This window comes from Lissotriton vulgaris, chromosome 2_1, assembly GCF_964263255.1.
Source record: "Lissotriton vulgaris chromosome 2_1, aLisVul1.2, whole genome shotgun sequence".
Taxonomy (NCBI): Eukaryota; Metazoa; Chordata; class Amphibia; order Caudata; family Salamandridae; genus Lissotriton; species Lissotriton vulgaris.
This window is the reverse complement of record NC_141687.1, coordinates 1,028,398,691-1,028,417,041: the sequence shown is the minus strand read 5'-3', so window position 1 is coordinate 1,028,417,041 and position 18,351 is coordinate 1,028,398,691. Positions and strand designations below refer to the sequence as shown.

Here is an 18,351-nt window from a genome sequence, read left to right as displayed (position 1 = left end):
CTATGTGCCACTGGAACCACGCTGTACCCGGCTGATGAGCCTATACTTAGGGCGAAACTGATCCTGTGTTGCTTGTGCTGCAGTTCAGGTAGGACCTGCTCGGCAGTACAGAATGGACTGTCCCGATTGGAGCATGGTCAAGGCTGACTTGCATATAGCTGGGTCTAAACTAAGGTGGCATGGTGTGCAAAATAACAATGGAGCTATTACTTTTTTGTCTACTTCTATAATCAAAGGAGATATGGCATTTTTAACGTAAAGGGCATTTTTGATCAGTTTTATTCAATTATCAAAAAAAAGGATAAAATATTAAGAATTTAAATACAACTTCTTTGGAAAACAGTCTTTTATTGTACTCGTGCCACACATACGAATGAAAAACACTCCCAAAGGGGAAAATAAAGAACGCTACCTTGTACACAACATTTTGTTTTAAATAAAACAACTTTGGATATTCTCACATCGGTAGGAACAAATCAGAGATCTTTGCCTCCAAAAGGCCTCCTCAACACATGGTAGGTAAAACACAGTGGTTACAAATGGCTTTATGATGCTCTACTATTATTTTAGTAGCCAAACAATGCAGAGAAATGTTTACCTGAAAAAAATACTGTGCAAGTACGAAATTGTCACAATTTTATTTTGCATGGATACAAATGATTACAATCGAAATTGAGGCCATGGTGTCTCAAAATCAAATAACAAAATAGAAAAAAGATGGAAAACTAATATCCCCAACACCCTGTTTTAAAGGCAGGCACTACCAAGATTAAGGAAACTCCACAGTGTTGGCAGAGTATATTTAATGTACTGCGATATTTTGATAATCACTTGACCAAATAAAATGCTACAATCTTTCTAAGGCTTAAACAATAGTAATATCTGCAAACAATATGTACACATCATACATATTTAAAAACAAGACTTTATATAAACAAAAATGGACAGTATATACATATGTATAATGTTTGTCTTTCCCATCTTGAAATACACAAGTGATATATATGTGTGGTATGTGTGTGTATATATATATATATTTATATATATATTTATATGTGTGTATTTTCATGTACACACACAAGCACACATTTATATATATATATATATATATACATGTATATATACACACACACACAGACATACATACATATATCTACATATGTGTGTAAATGTAATTGTAACTCTACAGTAAAGTTTCTTCAGTGTAAACAGTTTTACTTGGCTTTGTTTTATTTTTTAAAACATTCCTTGTGGTTTAAAGAATTAAAGCAATTTTTCTATTCTTCCTTTTCACAGAAAACGAAGACTGTATGTTTATTAATAAATAATTCATAAAATTAAATACATTCACTAAAAAATAAACTACAAAATAAAAAAATGAAAAATAGATATTTTATTGAGAGGGAAAAGTAGCATTTCCCATTAGAGCTCCGGTAGTTAACTATTCAGTGCGTTTGGATTTTTTTTTTTAATTGCTATTGCACTAGAACACCCCTTTTGTCTGAAATGATCTGGGTGAGCATCCCTGTTCTACCTAGTGAGTTGACAAAAGACACAATCCATTATTCAAAGGCTGTGGTCTCTGCAGGAGTGAAGTCCCTCTTTTGCGATATTCTTTTCTTGAAAAAACAATCAGCGAGTCATTTGTGTGAGTGCCTTGCTTTCGTACATACAAACAGCTCGTCTTGCTGGTTTCACTGTCCTCAAACGTTTGAAAACCGCGTTTGATGATTTCAGCTCACTTTAAACATTTCAGTCCATTTGTTTTCAAAATATATCCTCATGTTATGGCCAGCCCTCCCGATCTCAGAATCATCTTCATTAAATGTTTCACAGTTATTGAAAACAAGTCTTATATCTAAAGCAAACGCTTCAAAACTAGTGTACCTGAAAGAAAAGAGAAATTTAAACATTAATATAATAATATTGGTCATTTGCAAGACAGAAAACAAGTTACATTTACTATTCAAGCAATCTTGTTTAATTTTGTGGATAGCAGAAGTAGAAATGCACAAGTTACTACTTGTGTAACGATATATCTGTAAGAGACATTAGTTAGTGATAGATTCCTTACCTTAGAATATCCCCAGGCGTTAGACTGGATCCGGAAAAATTCGCTTAGCAGTACCCCTGCGCGTCAGTAGGTGGCGTCCTGCGGCTCCGACATGACATCACAGAGACTACTTAGGCGCCACCCATGCGCGCTGGTGTCAGTTCTGTACACGACTTTCCGCGCCAGGAATGCAGAGCCATGCAAGATACTGACCACTGGTGCATTGAAAACTAGGGCCCTGAAAGGGATGACCTTTACCCTAGTAATCAGTTCGCAGAACGGTAAGGATGGGAGGGGTGGTAAGGAATTGATCACTAACTAATGTCTCATACAGATATATTGTTACACAAGTAGTAACTTGTGCAGCTGAAAGAGACACGTTAGTCGGATTCCTTACCTTAGAATAGATACCCCAGCAATACCAACCCCGGTGGTGAGTCTCCAAACAAGATTACACCAGGAAGTCACAGAGAACAGAAGCCGCCTCTACGGACTTGACTGTCAAGGCAGTAATGCTTGGTAAACGTGTGCAGCAAGACCCACGTAGCTGCCTGACAAATGTCCTGCAAGGGAACGCCGTGTCCCAAAGCAGTAGTGGCTGCTGTTGCCCTGGTGGAATGGGAACGCAGCCCCACAGGAGGCTCCTTCTTAGCCAACGAGTAACAGGCCTTGATGCAGAGAACGACCTACCGAGAGATGGTCCGTTTGTACACGGCCCAACCTTTTTTGGCGCCCACGTAGCTAACAAAGAGCTGGTCATCCACCCGGAACTGTTGTGTGCGCTTCAGATAGAACGAGAGCGCACGTTTTAGTTCCAGACGGTGGAGCCTCTCTTTCTCTTTTGAAGGATGCGGAAAGAAGGTGGGTAAAGTGATGGTCTGCCCGATGTGAAAGGGCGTAACAATCTTTGGCAAGAAAGAAGGACGGGTCCTTAAAACCATCTTGTCCGGATGAACAGAAAGGAAAGGAGGTTTAGAAGAAAGAGCCTGGAGCTCACTCACCCTCCTAGCAGAGGTGATAGCTATCAGGAAAGCCGTCTTGAGAGTGAAAAGACGTAAAGGACAGTTATGAAGGGGCTCAGAGGGAGAGCACATCAGATATGTCAAGACAAGATTTAAGTCCCATTGAGGCATTATGAACGGCACGGGAGGAAACGTGTGCGTAATGAGGGGCAGCAGGGGATCCACCGCTTTAGCTGCGCACCATGCCACAAACTTGTTCAACCTGCAGGCTTACACAGTTTTAGTGGAGGGACGCCTGGCTGCCAGAATGACATCACAGACTTCAGGGGGAAGATCGAAAGCTGTCAACTGTCGCCGCTCAATCGCCACGCATGGAGGTGGAGGCTGGACAGGTTCGGGTGGAGGACCATCCCCTGCTGCTGTGAAAGGAGATCCCCCCGAAGAGGCAGTCGGATCGAGGATCGATAGCCATGCTGAGTAGCTCTGTATACCAGTATCTTTGTGCCCAATCTGGGGCCACAAGAATGACTTGGGCCCGGTCGTGCCAAATCTTCTTCAGTAGTCTGGGCAGAAGTGGTATAGGCGGAAAGGCGTACAACAGACCGCAACTCCACTCGCGACGAAAAGCGTCGCTGAGCGAGTGTCGCCTTGGAAATTCCAACGCGCAGAATGGATTACGCGTTCTCTTTGTTGGCAAATAGATCTAACCAAGGCTGTCCCCACTGCAGAAAGAGATCTTGCGCCACGTCCGAGTTCAGACGCCATTCGTGATCCATCATGCACCAGCGGCTGAGTTTGTCCTCCCTGGGGTTCAGAGACCCTGTCAGGTGTTCAACCACCAAGGTAATGCCTTGATGTTCCATCCAGGTCCAGAGGCGCAGCCTCCCCTGACATAGGCTCCAGGACCCCACCCCGCACTGTTTGTTGCAATACCACATGGTGGTAGTGTTGTCCGTGAACACCTACACTACACTTACCCGGAGAGAGGGATGGAATGGCTTTAGCGCAAGTCGGATCACCCGAAGCTCGAAAAGATTGATGTGGAGCCGGGACTCCGCTGGAGACCAGAGGCCTCTGATCTCCGCCTCTACCAAGTGGCCTCCCCATCCCAGGAGAGACGCATCCGTCACCACTGTGTGCTCCAGTTGGGGAAGGGAGAGGGATCTGCCATTGATCCAATCGCAATTTGTGAGTCACCACTGCAAGTGCCGTGCAGTGCCCTCCGAGATCTGGACGTGATCGGACAGCTTGCCCCGATGCTGTGCCCACTGGAACTTCAAGTCCCACTGCAGAGCCGTATATGCCATCTGACATTTTGTACCAGCAGGATGCAGGAGGCCATCAGGCCCAGGAGCCGGAGGGTCATCCTGACGAGACCCTGGATAGAGGATGAAATATCTGAATCATAGCCTGAATATCCCAGACTCGCTGCTCGGGAGGATAAACCCGAAACTGCGTTGAATCCAGAACCTCTCCGATAAAGGGGAGCGTCTGAGAGGGACTCAGGTGCGACTTTGGCACATTGATGGAAAACCCCAGCAAGTGCAGGAGGCCGGCCGTAGTCTGAAGGTGGGCGACGGCCGCCTGGGGCAAGCCCGCCTTCAACAACCAGTCGTCGAGGTAGGGGAAGACTGACACCCCTGACCTGCGCAGATGAGCTGCGACCACTGCCATCACTTTCGTGAATACCCGAGGGGCACTGGTAAGGCCGAAGGGGAGCACGGCAAACTGAAAATGCTCCTGGCCTATCGTGAACCGCAGGTAACGCCGGTGGGCAGGCAGAACGGGAATGTGAAAATATGCGTCCTGCAAGTCCAACGCTGCCATCCAGGGCCGAGGGCAGTCAAGACCTGAGCCAGAGTCAATATCTTGAACTGTCCCTAAGGTCCAAGATGGGGCGCAAGCCCCCTTTGTCCTTCTTGGGGACCAGAAAGTAGTGGGAATAACAACCACAAACTACTTCCGGCCCAGGAATGCGCTCAATGGCCCCCTTGGCCAAGAGGGCCGTGACTTCCTGTTGGAGAAGCGCAAAGTGATCCCCCGACATGCGGTAGAACTGGGGTTGCATGGCCGGGGGGCAGACTTGAAGGGGAGGGAGTAGCCCCTCCGGATGCGCTGCAACACCCACTTGTCGGAAGTGAAAGAACACCAATGGAGAAGGCGATGGCGAATCCTGCCACCCAATGGCGTGGGATGCGACACATAGCTCAGACTAGGAAGGCTTTGAGGTAGACATCACGGGGGTCAGAGGTGGACTGAACCCCACAGTGGCCGCCTATCCCACGGGCCCGCTGAGTCTGGTTCTGTGCTGGCCTTTGGCTTAAGGAACGGCCAGTGGTGCCTCTGCCATGGCCACGAAAAAAATGATACGTGGACGTGGCCGGGCGCGTGGTGGAAAGGCCCAAGGAGTTGGCTGTAGCTCGAGAGTCCTTAAAACGCTCCAGTGCTGTGTCGGCCTTATCACCAAACAGGCGAGTGCCGTCAAAAGGCATGTCCATGAGCGAGCTCTGAATGTCCAGGGAGAACCCAGTGGACCGCAGCCAGGCGTGGCGCCAAAGCGCCACGGTCATGGAAATTGCCTACCAAGGGAGTCCGCGGTGTCCAAGCCACAACGAATGGCGAACCTAGCCGCGACATTGCCCTCAGCCACAGCCTGAGACAGCACAGTCTGGACCTCTTTCGGGCACCGGGTTAGCACCTCAGCCACGGAATCCCACACTGCATGGGAATAGCGGTCCAGAAGGAATGCAGTGTTCACTGACCGCAGCCCTAAGCTGGCCGAAGAGAACAAGCACTTGCCAAACTGCTCCAATCTTTTAGAGCCCTTATCTAGCGGAGCCATGGGAAAGGCACTCTGGGACGTAGAAGCTTGAATGACCACTCATGTGGTTTAGGATGAGTGATCAGAAAGGCAGGGTCATCCGGCGCCGGGCGATCACGCCTGGCGACATTCTTATCCACGGGGGCCCCCGTGGCGGGCCGTGACCAAGTGCCCAACAAGACTTCGGTGAGGGCATCATTAAAGGGCAGCAGCGGCTCCGAGGAAGTGGATGCCGGCTGGAGCACCTCAGGGAGGAGATTTGTCTTCAGGGTCACCGTGGGGAGATCGAGGTTAGGGACCACAGCAGCCCGAAAGAGCACCACCGTATACGAGGCGCCTTCCTCCATAGTGGGCGGGGGAGAGGCAAGCCCCGGATCGGAAGAGACGTCGAGGCCACGGGCCTCCTCCAAGTCATCTACCCAGTCCTCCTCGGAATCACACGGACGAGCAAGCGGGTCCTCAAATCCTTCCCAGTAATCCTCCTCCGCTAGCCCCGAAGGCACAGGCCTCGGCAGCGGGGCAGGGACCGGTGAAGGAATAAACAGCGCCCGCCGGGGCCGAGCCGGCACCGGTTCCCAATTCGGATCCCAGGCGGGGACAAAGCCCTCTGGGAACCGGGGCAGAGGTGGAACTAGTGGGATCCACTGCGGCGCCACCGGCGGAACTGAGGACGGGGCTGGCAGCATGGGACCTCACGGAGCTGAGGGCTACGCTGGGCCCGGCAGCATGGGCCCTCCTGGCGCCGAGGTCGGAACCAGGGGCGCACGATCCTGCGGCACCGGGGCCGGAGCCACTGGTGGGGCCGGAGCTGGATCCGCCGAAGGAGTCAACAGACCAGCAGGATCCAAACACGGGACCGCGTGCCCCGGAAGGCTCACCGGCGGGAGCCCGAGGCCTAAACAGGCAGTCCATAGCAGCAAGAAATTCTTGCACCTGTGCCGGAGTCGCCGACGGACCTGGGTAAGGCGGGTAGGCCGCGGGACTCCCAGGCTACAAAGGAGCCACAGGGGCGGAGCCCTTGCACCCCTCGTCCGCATCCGGGGACCGACGGGGGGAGGTCGGAGAGCGAAAACGCTCCTTCGACTTCTTTTTGTGCCGTCTCTTGCCCGAATCCGAAGGGGAAGAGGAGTGGTGGTGACTATTCCACAAGCGGTCATGGGAACGACCCCTGGATCTGGAACGGCATGGGGACAAGTGCCGAACTTCAAACAACTTCCGGTGCCGCTGCCGCAGGGCCTTCGGGGCCATAGCCCTACAATCCAGACAGGACCGGGAGTCATGGTCGCGCTCCAGGCAGTAGAGACAGACGTCATGAGGGTCCGCTACCGACATATTTCGACAGCATGCCCCGCAAGACTTAAAAACCAGGCATCACTACTAGCATAGGAGAAACCAACACAAGACAAAAGTCTAAAAAAGATGACTAGGGTATATGCTCTAACCGGATCTGCGGTTACTATGCTAGGCTTGGACCACATGTCTAGAAGGACATCTGTCAGTGCTTATTAAAGGGCAAAAGGGGTTCAGATAAAGAAGCCTCAGGCTGAAGCACTTTGGTCAAAAGATTAGTCTTCATCTGCACCGAGGGCAACTCCAGGTCCAGGACCACCGCCGCCCTCCTCACTATCATTGCAGAAGATGCTCCCTCCTCTGTAGCCACACTAGATGGAGAGAGCATACCAGTATCTGGAAGGGTGTCCAGTCCATTGGCCTTTCCAAGCTCCTCATACCAGTGCAATTGCTCACAAGGAGCGTCCAACTGGTGTTTTAAAGGCTCCAGAGACCTCTCCCATGCCTGAAACCTCTTCAAAAGGAACAGGCAATGATGTAGAACCTCTCGGCTCCGTTGCCACCTGAGTCGACCGACGTCGACCCAACTCTGAGTTGTTGGGCATCAGAATGGGGCTGGCGCCGCCGGTGAGCTCCAGTGGCGCTGGGTGCATCGACTTCAGAGCTGGCGCATGTCACATTGGCATGACAGGCACAGACCCGGATCCAGAATCCGATCCACAAGATCCAACCGGCGTTGAGGATGGAGCTATCAGCCATAGAGCCCAGTGGGGCCTACTCCGGCCATGCGGGCCCGTGGGTGCCCCAGGGGGTTGGCCCGCTCAAATTTTCAGCATACAGCCTCGTAAAACTCTTTAATCTAAGCGGGGTCGCTCTGGCTCCCCGAAATGGGGCAATGCGCAGTTGGAACCAGGAAAGATTCTGCGGAACAGTGCTTGGAGCGTTGATGCTCCCCACCCATCTTGTTGACAGACGACAGATGAGGTGAAGCCAAAGTCCATTTGGACTTATTTCTTATACCTCTTACCCGAGTGTCCAGAGTGCGAAGAGCATTTGGGGCTCCTGCAGCGGTCCCGCAACCTTCTTTTCCTTAATCGGTACCAGGACCTCTGAGGAGTCACGCTTGACGGCATTGCCTGCTGATCAGTAAGGAGCTTCATAGACCGCTCCCGCAAGGCATTCAGTGTTATGACCCGGCAATCTGAGCACAACTTAGAGACGTGGTTGTGCTCGAGACACGACAAGCAAAGAAGATGGGAGGTCAGTTACTGACATGGCGTGGTGACAGGCACCACATGGCTTGAAACCAACCCGCCTAGAGGTCATCCCTCGACACACAAAAAAAAGCATCTCTTGACAAAATGTAAAAAAAAAAGTCTGTAAAAAGACAGAGAGATAGTTCTCTGGATCAGCGCTAACTGGAGCGGAAATAAAAGAACTGACACAGCGCCTAGGTGACCACAACATTATAACTGACCATGCCGGCAACATCACGCGGAGCCACCCAACGGCATACAGAGGTACTGCTCTCGCAAAAGGTTCCGGATCGTGTCTGACGCCTGGGTAATTCATAAGTAAGGAATCTGCAGCTAGAAGTCTCTATCAGATGAACAATTTACTTACCTTCTGTAACATTATTTCTGGTAGAGACTCTAACTTCATATTACTCAACTAAGAATATTACTCAGGTGTCAGATTGGATGCAGAAAATCTTGAACAATACCTAGGTGCGCCAGTAGGTGGTGTTGAGTGGCTCTGCACTGACAACATCCGAATCGTAAGTGACATGAATGGTGCCGATATAGGTGCCATCCTGATGGGCTGACATCAGTTCTTTCATGAATATTTCTATGCCAGAACACGGAGCCATGACTAAATGATATGTGACCAGTGTGCAGAATCTAACAAGATCTTTGGGTGAAGAGCCTATTTTGCAGAGCAGGTAGGATGGGTGGGTCGGTGTGGTATCTACAGTTAGAGTCTCTCCCAGAACAAACATTACCAAAGGTACGTAACGAACAAGTTACTTACCTACGGTAACGCTTTTTCTGGTAGATACAGTATCTTCCTGTGGATTCCTCACCTTGTGAATATCCCCTTGCGTCAGCAACATTCGGAAATTCTTTTTGTAGCTTCGTGCCGACGTCACAGAGGCACGACACCGCGCGCGACTCCGCTGATGTCACCGACTCAATAATAGGCCCACGCCGGCATGATGACGTCAGTTCCGCCCTTTTTTCCGTGCCTTCGAGGCACACGGACGGACCAACACCAGTAGAAATATACACAGTATACACAGTACACAAATGTCAAGATAACACTCATAGTGTGAAACCAATGCAGAAAAGCAATTGAAACAAAACTTTTCCTTCAACAATAAAAAACATATTAACATCCCAGTTACTCAGGTATAGAAGAGTGGACAACGGGGAGGCGGGTGGGCATGTGAGGAATCCACAGGCAGATACTGTATCTACCAGAAAAAGCATTACAGAAGGTAGGTAACTTGTTCTTCTGATAGATACATCTGTCAGTGGATTCCTCACCTTGTGAATAGAGTCCCACAGCAGTGCCCACTCCCGGAGGAAGGTGTCCACTCTCCTATACCAGAAAATCTTAGAGGACAGATCGCGCAAAGTGGCCCTCCCTCCTCACTTCGGTATACAAGAAGTAATGCTTCGCGGAAGTGTGGAGGGAGGACCAAGTTGCCGATTTACAAATGTCCTCAACAGGTACACCCCTAGACAAAGCAGAAGTAGAAGACTTCGCTCTAGTAGAGTGGGCTCTTATACCCTCTGGAGTTTCCTTACCAGCCAGGGCGTAGCAGATCTTGATGCATAGAATTATCCATCTCGAAAGGGTGCGCTTGTGCACAGCTCTTCCTTTTCTGCAACCAACGAATCCAACAAACATCTGGTATCAAGTCGATAGTCCTTAGTCCTATCAAGATAAAAGCTCACCGCCCTCTTAGGGTCCAAACGGTGAAGCCGCTCCTCTTCCTTGGAAGGGTGAGGGGGAGGATAGAAGGTAGGAAGGGTAATGGACTGCCCCAGACAGAAGGGAGTTACCACCTTAGGCAGAAAAGCAGCCCTGGTCCTAAGAACCATTCGTTCAGCATGAATGGACAAGCATGAAGGCTTTGAACTAAGAGCCTGAAACTCACTTACCCTCCTTGACGAGGTAATTGCAACTAGGAAAACCGTCTTTAAAGACAACAACCTCAAGGGACAATTATGAAGAGGTTCGAAAGGGCAACCCATTAGAAATGTAAGCACCAGAATCAAGTCCCATTGAGGCACAATAAAAGGAGTAGGTGGAAATTTATTTGTAAGGCCCTTCAGAAATCTTAAAACAATAGGAGATTTAAATAAGGACGGCTGATCCGGCAGGCAGAGAAAAGCAGACAAGGCCGATAGATAACCTTTCACTGTAGCCACAGCAAAACCTTGCTGCGCTAATGAAAGAGCAAATAGGAGTATATCTGACAAACGAGCCCTAAAAGGGTCAATGGTCTTCTCCCCACACCAAGTCACAAATTTAGACCATCTGTAAGAATAGATTGACTTAGTAGAGTCACGCCTGGACGATAAAATGACATCCACCACATCATGTGGGAGAGAAAAGGAATTCAGGTTGCCACATTCAATCTCCAGGCATGAAGGTGTAAGGTCTGTAGGTGGGGGTGTAGAACCTGCCCCTCCATCTGAGAGAGGAGATCTGCCCTGAAAGGGAGACGGAGCGGCGGGCACGAGGAGAGGTGGAGAAGATCTGTGTACCACATCCTTCTTGGCCAATCCAGGCGATTAATATTACTTGTGCCCGGTCTTGGCGAATCTTCCTCAGAACCCGAGGAATCAAGGGTATGGGAGGAAACGCGTAAAGGAGTTGACTTCCCCAACTCAACTGAAACGCGTCCCCCAAGGCTCCTTGCATCGGATACTGGAGACTGCAGAATGACGGGCAGTGAGCATTCTTGTGAGTGGCAAACAGGTCCACCCAAGGAGTTCCCCACATCTGAAAGATGTCGCGAACTACCGCTGGATGGAGCCTCCACTCGTGGTCGGCCGAGAACTGCCGACTGAGATTGTCTGCACGTATGTTCAGAACTGTGGCCAGATAATTTACCGTCAGACAAATCCGATGATCCTGGACCCAGGACCAGAGACGCAGAGCCTCTCTGCAGAGACACTGCGACCCTACTCCTCCCTGCTTGTTCACGTACCACATCGCGGTGGTGTTGTCCGTCAGGACATGAACCGACCGCCCGCGAAGGGAAGGGAGGAAGGCCTTGAGCGCCAGATGTATCGCCTGCAATTCCAGAAGGTTGATATGAAGCAACCTTTCCTAAGGAGACCAAAGACCCTTGATCTCCAGATCATCCAGATGAGCACCCCACCCTAGAGTGGATGCATCTGTTATCACTGTGGCCACCGTTGGAGGAAGTTGGAAAGGCTTTCCTTGAGACAGATTGCCCTCCACACTCCACCATGTCAGATCCGCTGCAGTTTCTCTGGAGATCCTGATCGACTCCCTGAGATCTCGGTTGTGTTGATACCACTGCCTGCGGAGGCACCACTGGAGTGCCCTCATATGCCAGCTTGCATGGTTGACCAGCAGAATGCAGGAAGCCGTCAGACCGAGCAGACGAAGGACCTTCAGGACTGGAACGACCGCTCCATTGTGAAATAAAGGAATCATTTCCTGTATGTCGCGAATCCTTTGAGTTGGAGGGAATGCCCGACATACAGTTGTATCCAGTACCGCACCTATGAACAGGTTGCGCTGGGAGGGCACCAGGTGAGACTTGGGTACATTTATTGAAAAACCCAACCTGTACAACAACTGAGTTGTGTCTTGCAAATGATGGCGCACTCTCTCCGGAGATTCTGCTTTGATCAGCCAATCGTCCAGATAAGGGAATACTGGAATCCCTGACCTTCTGAGATGAGCAGCCACCACTGCCATCACCTTGGTGAAGACTCGAGGCACAGTAGTAAGACCAAATGGAAGGACGGCAAACTGGTAGTGCTGCGAACCCACCGTAAAACGGAGATACCCTCTGTGCGACTTCAGAGTAGGGATGTGGAAATACGCATCCTGCAAATCAATCGACACCATCCAGTCTTCTTCCAACAGCGCTTGTAGAACCCGCGCAAGGGTGAGCATCTTGAACTTATCCTGCTTCAGGTAAAGGTTCAAGATCCTGAGATCCAGGATTGGACAAACTGTGCCATCCTTTTTGGGGATCAGAAAATACCGGGAGTAGCACCCCTGACCCCTCTACTGCTCTGGAACCACCTCTATTGCACCCTTTCTGAACAGAGCCAGGACTTCTTCCTGCAAGGTGCGAACCAGTTTAAACCAAAAAGTCCAGAAGGAGCAAATGGGCAAAGTGTTGAAATTGACAGACCGACTGTCCAGGCATTAATGTTTCATGAACATGTAGAGTGATACCCGCACAGCAGCCTAAAGATGCCCTTGACAGGCACTCCACATGAAAAAGTAGTAGCCGCTTTGGCTCTGGTGGAATAAGCCTGAAAACCTTTAGAAGACTGCTTCTTAGCTAGTGCTTATCAGATTTTTATGCAGAGCACAAACCTGTGGGAGATGATCCGTTTCTGCACTTCCTTGCTGACAGTCCACCCGGTGTTCTTTGGTATGATCAATGTAAAAGAAGAGGGCTTTGTTAAAGCCAAGACACCTGAGCCTCTGCTCCTTCATTCGATGGCTGTCGCGGAAAAAAAGAAGAACGGACGTTAGCACGAGAGTGCGCCGTCTAAGTACTCCAGTGACATCATCCCGGCGATCACGACGCCGACGACAGATGTGGATCCGCAGACGACGCCTACCGACGCGCAGGGGTACTGCTGAGGTAAACTTTCCGGATCCAGTCTGACGCCTGGGGATATTCTAAGATAAGGAATCTAACACTAATGTGTTTCTTTCAGATACCAACTCCGGAGAATCCGCTTTCAACAGCCAACCGTCCAGATAGGGGAAAACAGGAACCCCTGACTTCTGAGAATCGCTGCTACCACTGCCATCACCTTTGTAAAGACCCGAGGTGTGGAAGTAAGACCAAACGGAAGAACCACAAACTGGTAGGTTTGCGATCCCACCATGAACCAGATTACTTCCGATGCAACTTCAGGATGGGAAGATGAAAATACGGATCCTGCAAATCGATGGACACCGTCCAGTCTTCCTGTTGCAGTGAAAGAAGAACCTGAGCCAAGGTCAAAATGTTGAACTTTTCCTGCCTGAGGTAAAGATTCAAAACCCTGAGGTCCAAGTTCGGCCTCAATCGACCATCCTTTATGGGGGATCAGAAAATGCCAGGAGTAGCACCCCAAACCCCTTTCCTGCTCTGGAACCACCTCTATCGCACCTTTCTGTAACAAGGTAAGAACCTACTGCTACAAAAGCAGTAAGTGGCCCTCTGAACACCAACCCTGACGAGGAGAGTAAGGAGGAGGCAACTCTAAAAAAGGGAGGGTGTACCCATTCTCTACAAGATGTAAAACCCAACAGTCCGAAGTAACCAATTTCCAATCTTGTAGAAAGTGGGCCAACCGACCCCCTACAGGACCAACAGGTTCTAAGATGGGGGATCTAGAACTGCTTTCCTGAGGCACCAACGGTGGCGGGGGGGGGGGGGGAGAAGAGGAGGAGGAGGAGGACTGCTGCCGAGCGACTCTCTTAAGACGGCCTCTACTTTTATCCCTGTATGATTTGTACAAAGGATTTTGCTGCTGCTGGCTCTGTTGAGACTGTTGACGGTCACAAAAGGAAGCAGCCCTTCCAAATCCATGATACCGCTTGTAGCTGTATCCTGTAGACTGCGTTTGAAGGTCCAGAGATCTTGCAGTCGCTCTGCTATCCTTAAAATGTTGTAAGGCAGAGTCAGCTTTTGTGAAAAACTGTCTCGATCCATCAAAAGGCAACTCCAGCAGGGTTGGCTGAATTTCAGGTGAAAATCCGGACGACCTAAGTCAAGCTTGCCTTCTTGTTGCTACAGAAGACCCCATTACACGAGCCACAGAGTCAGCAGTGTCCAGACCCGATTGAGAGTCCGAAAGAGCCTTCAGGAAATTATTCTGGTCATCCTTAGGCAACTTTGGAGCTAGATGTTTGACTGAATCCATCAGAGCATGGATAAACCTCCCAAGTAGACAGGTAGCATTAGTGAACTTTAATGCCATACTCGCAGAAGAAAATACCTTCTTCTTCGCTTGTTCCATTTATTTAGAATCCCTATCACCTGGGATGGTAGGAAATTAAACAGAAGATTGCTTCGAATAAGAAGCCTGGACCACCAAGCTTTCAGCTTGGATGCGAAGAAAGAAACACAGGATCCCCAGGAGCAGGTCTGTACCTTCTTGCAATGGACCCGGAAACTGCCCGAGCAGACAAAGGTTTTTGCCAGACTTCCATAATAGGCTCTGTTACAGCCTCATTGGAGGGCAGAAGAGGTTCAGAAACTGCCAACGATGCATTAAGAACCTCAGTCAGGATGTTAGATTTGATCTCAGCTGAAGGTAACTGCAGATCAAGCAACTCGGCTGCTATCCTTATTACAACATGATAAGGAGCAACATCCTGCAATACCCCAGCCTTTGGAGATGAGAGATCATACTCAGTTGAAGCATCTAACCCACTGGCCTCCTGTAAGCCTTCAAACTCATCAACAGATTCAACAATGTCTCCTTCCTCCTATTCCTGTCTATATTCCTCCTCTTCAAGCAGCCTCTGCGCATCCCTCCTAGAGCGCTGCTTCACAATCGGCGTCGATAGAGGACCTTCAGCTTTAAACCTCGGCGTCGATCAAATCCAAGGCAGTGCCGACTCGATAGCTGAAGGAGTTCGAGGAACCGGATTGGAAGACCTCGGCACCAGAAAATGCCAAGCCGGAGTCGTCGGCAAGAATGGCCCAAAAGGCGCCTGGGCATACTGGTGAGGTACACCCAAATTAAAGGCCAAAGGAACCACGGGGCCCGAAGGCACACCAGATGGATTAGAGGCCCTGGCAAACATGACAAATATTGCATTTAAAAAATGCGTAGGGTCGGTTCCAGGAACAGGAAAAGGAAAAGGAAAAGGAGGATATGGATCCGCACCTTCCTGAATAGGTATCACCTGAGGCTGTTCTGGAGCTTGCGGATCCGGAGACGACAGCACCCGCACAGGTGAAGCCACACGAACTGGAGACGATTCCCTGGGGGTTGGAGGCTTACTGGTAGCCGGAGACCCTTCAAGCGTCGAAGAGCCCCTCTACGCCGGCGATCTTGGAGCCGGAGATTGAACCGGCGTCGCCCTTGGAGATGGCGATACAAAGTATTGCCTTCGAAGTCGCTTAGCTTGTTCTTTGACGAACTGCGCCGAGAGCCATGCCTCTTCTTCGACTTCTTTTGTTTTCTCGACTTTGAAGTGTGAGAAGATGACGATTTTGCACGCTTTCGACCCCTCTTCTCCTTTTTGGTTTTGGCCATATAAAATTTCGCCTTCCCCTCCAGGGCTTGAATCCGGATTTCTTAGAAGTAGCCATTCTGCAATCTTCAAGGAAACAAAGTAATCACCATAAAAAATGGAGAGTCCCCGGAAAAACCGGTACGTGTCAATGGCGCGGAAAAAAGGGAACTGACGTCAGCATGCCGACGATGTCTTCTTATGGCTCTGATGACGTTTTTCGGAGTCGCAAGCGGAGCAGAGCTATTATGACGTCTTCGTCGACGTGGGAGAGCTAGGAAAGAATTTCTGAGGAATGCTGGCGCAGGGGGTATTCAAAAGGTGAGAAATCCACCGGCAGAAGTATCTATCAGAAGAACCAATTTGTCAGGGTAGAAACTGGTGTAAGGAGGATTAATAGAAAGAGCTCGAAGGTTGCTCACCCTTCTGGCTGATATAATCACCACTAAAAAATCTGTCTTAGCATCAGAAACCTCAAACAAGATCTGTGCATGGGTTCAAGTTGAACATGTAAGAAAAGTTAACAGGTAGGTGGGAACAGATGCTGTAATGGGTGACTGAAATAAGGGCTGATCTGGCAACCGTAAAAAGACAAATGGCAAGCCGGTAACCTTTGACAGTGCCCAGTACAAGGCCATGCTGGGCTTTGGATAATACAAACAGCACCTCTGACATGAAAGCAACAAGCGAGTCAACTTGTCGAACAAGCTACTTAACTTCGGTAACGCCTTATCTGGAAGAGACTCTAGCTGCAGATTCTTTATATTAGAATTATCCCCAGGGATCAGACTGGATCCAGAAATGTTAAGTAAGTAGTACACCTGCACACCAGTAGGTGGCACAGTTGAACTTTGTGTGGCGTCGTACGAGCCAGAAATGACGCTTGTGGTGCCTATATAGGTGCCACCGAGGCGTGTTGACGTCCGATATATTTTGCAACTTTCCACGCCAGAAGCGCGGAGCTGGTTGTATGACACAACCACGCATGCCTTTACCATGAGGTCTTTACAACGACCGAGTATTTACCATGCATGCCTTAACAATAAATTTCACTGTAAAGGCATGATTGGTAATGGTATATGAGCGATAAAGATTCTACCCCAGCCCCCTCCGCCCTGAGCCCTAAAATCCAGCTGTCCTGCTTTGTAATCTACCCGCCCCAGCCCTATTAACTACCTTACCCCCTACCCTGAGCCCTGAAACCCAACCCCCATGCCCAAAAAAACGACCCCAACACCCCCACCCTGAGCCCTAAAATCTGCCTCTTCCCCCTGCCCCTCGCCCTAACATCCAGCCCCCGCCGTAAAAACAACCCAACCCCAGCCCCTCGCCCTGAGCCCTAAAACCAGCCCCCAACCCTAAAACCTATCCTCACCTCCCCTCAGCTCAAATGACCAAGCTGTGTCCTGGTCCTTCTCCCTGCCGCAATACTTCTGGTTCCTCTCACCGCTCAGACAGCTAGAACACAGACTATCTTAACCACACATATACGTGGTTAAGGCAAGTGCAATCTGCTTGCGGAGAAATGGCGCGCGTGCTTAAGCCTGCGTTGTAAAGGCTGTTTCCCCGCGGAGCCACAAATTACACTGACCACTGGTGAGGAAAACTGGAGTCCTGAAAGGGTTAAGCCCTGTTCCTAGAAATCAGTTTGCAGAGCGCGGAGGATCGGAGGGTCAGTACAGAACCTGCATCTAGATAAGAGTCTCTACCAGATAAGACGTTACTGAAGGAAGTAACTTGTTCACCTGATGGAGACTTCTAGCTGGAGGTTCCTTACCTTAGAATAGATACCCAAGCAATACCTCCCCAGAAGTGGATCTGTGACGCCAGTTTTATCCCAAAAAGTCCTAAAGGATTGAATGGGCAAGTGCCCACCGCAACAGACCTTAATGTCCAGACAGTAGTGTTTGGTTAATCAGTGGCGTAACAAAACTTGAGGGGGCCTCCCTGCAAAGTACATGGAGGGGCCCCCCATTCTCCACACCAGTGAAGAGCTCTCAGGTCAGCGACCCGCTATACTGCAGGGGCCCACCCCAGCCATAAAAAAAGGATTCTGGTTCCTCCATTGGTCACATCCGCCCTTTCATCGGGTGATTTACATACATCAGTAAATACTGCTGCTGCACCCTCCAGCAAAGTTACATAACACTGCCTCCAGCCAGCCCACCAAACATATCCTCCTACTTGATGACCCACCTTCAAGCGAAGCCCGCTGAGTTAACCCTCTCCAAACACAGACCACTGCCTTCATGCCTGCTACTAACGCATTCATTACACTGTACTCTCACCCCGACGAAACCCGCAGGTATGCTTTTCTGCCCGCCTTTAAAACCACCCCTCGGATGTCACTACGAAATCCATGACTGCCGCCCACTGCTCCCCTGTCCACCACCGACAGAAAGACTGATGGCCGTTTCCCATCTAACCACTGCCTACCAGTAAAGACAGAGCCTTTCAGCTTCTGCCCTCCACCATGCCACTGTAGTAGTTAAAAACATGTTAAACAATCTCTTCAACTGACCACCCCAAAACAGTTCTTCCTGCTAGCCTCTACGGCATCAAAGCCATTCCTGCTACTTTTCATCCTCTGCATGATGCACACAATAATATTAAATGTACAAAGGGTCCGATTTTTGTTTCCTCACACCAACATTAATTTACACTATGTACCCCACTAAACCTTACCTCCTGTCAAAGGCAAACCTGATCCCATGTGTGGAACGAGCCAGAGGTACCCCAAGTACAAACACCAGAGACAA

The 18,351-nt window shown here is 49.8% G+C and overlaps 1 protein-coding gene across 14 annotated transcripts in view; it reads right to left on the bottom strand.

Moving 5' to 3' along the window:
- Positions 1 to 619: 619 nt before the first annotated feature.
- The window catches only part of BAZ2B (bromodomain adjacent to zinc finger domain 2B), a 1,380,234-nt gene continuing 1,362,502 nt past the window's right edge, over positions 620 to 18,351 (bottom strand). For all 14 annotated transcript variants that reach the window (XM_086956655.1, XM_086956643.1, XM_086956644.1 and 11 more), the window contains one exon: positions 620 to 1,887. In XM_086956655.1, the coding sequence (XP_086812781.1) occupies positions 1,734 to 1,887 (154 nt within the window). In that variant the 3' untranslated portion in view covers positions 620 to 1,733. The remainder of the gene's footprint in view (positions 1,888 to 18,351) is intronic.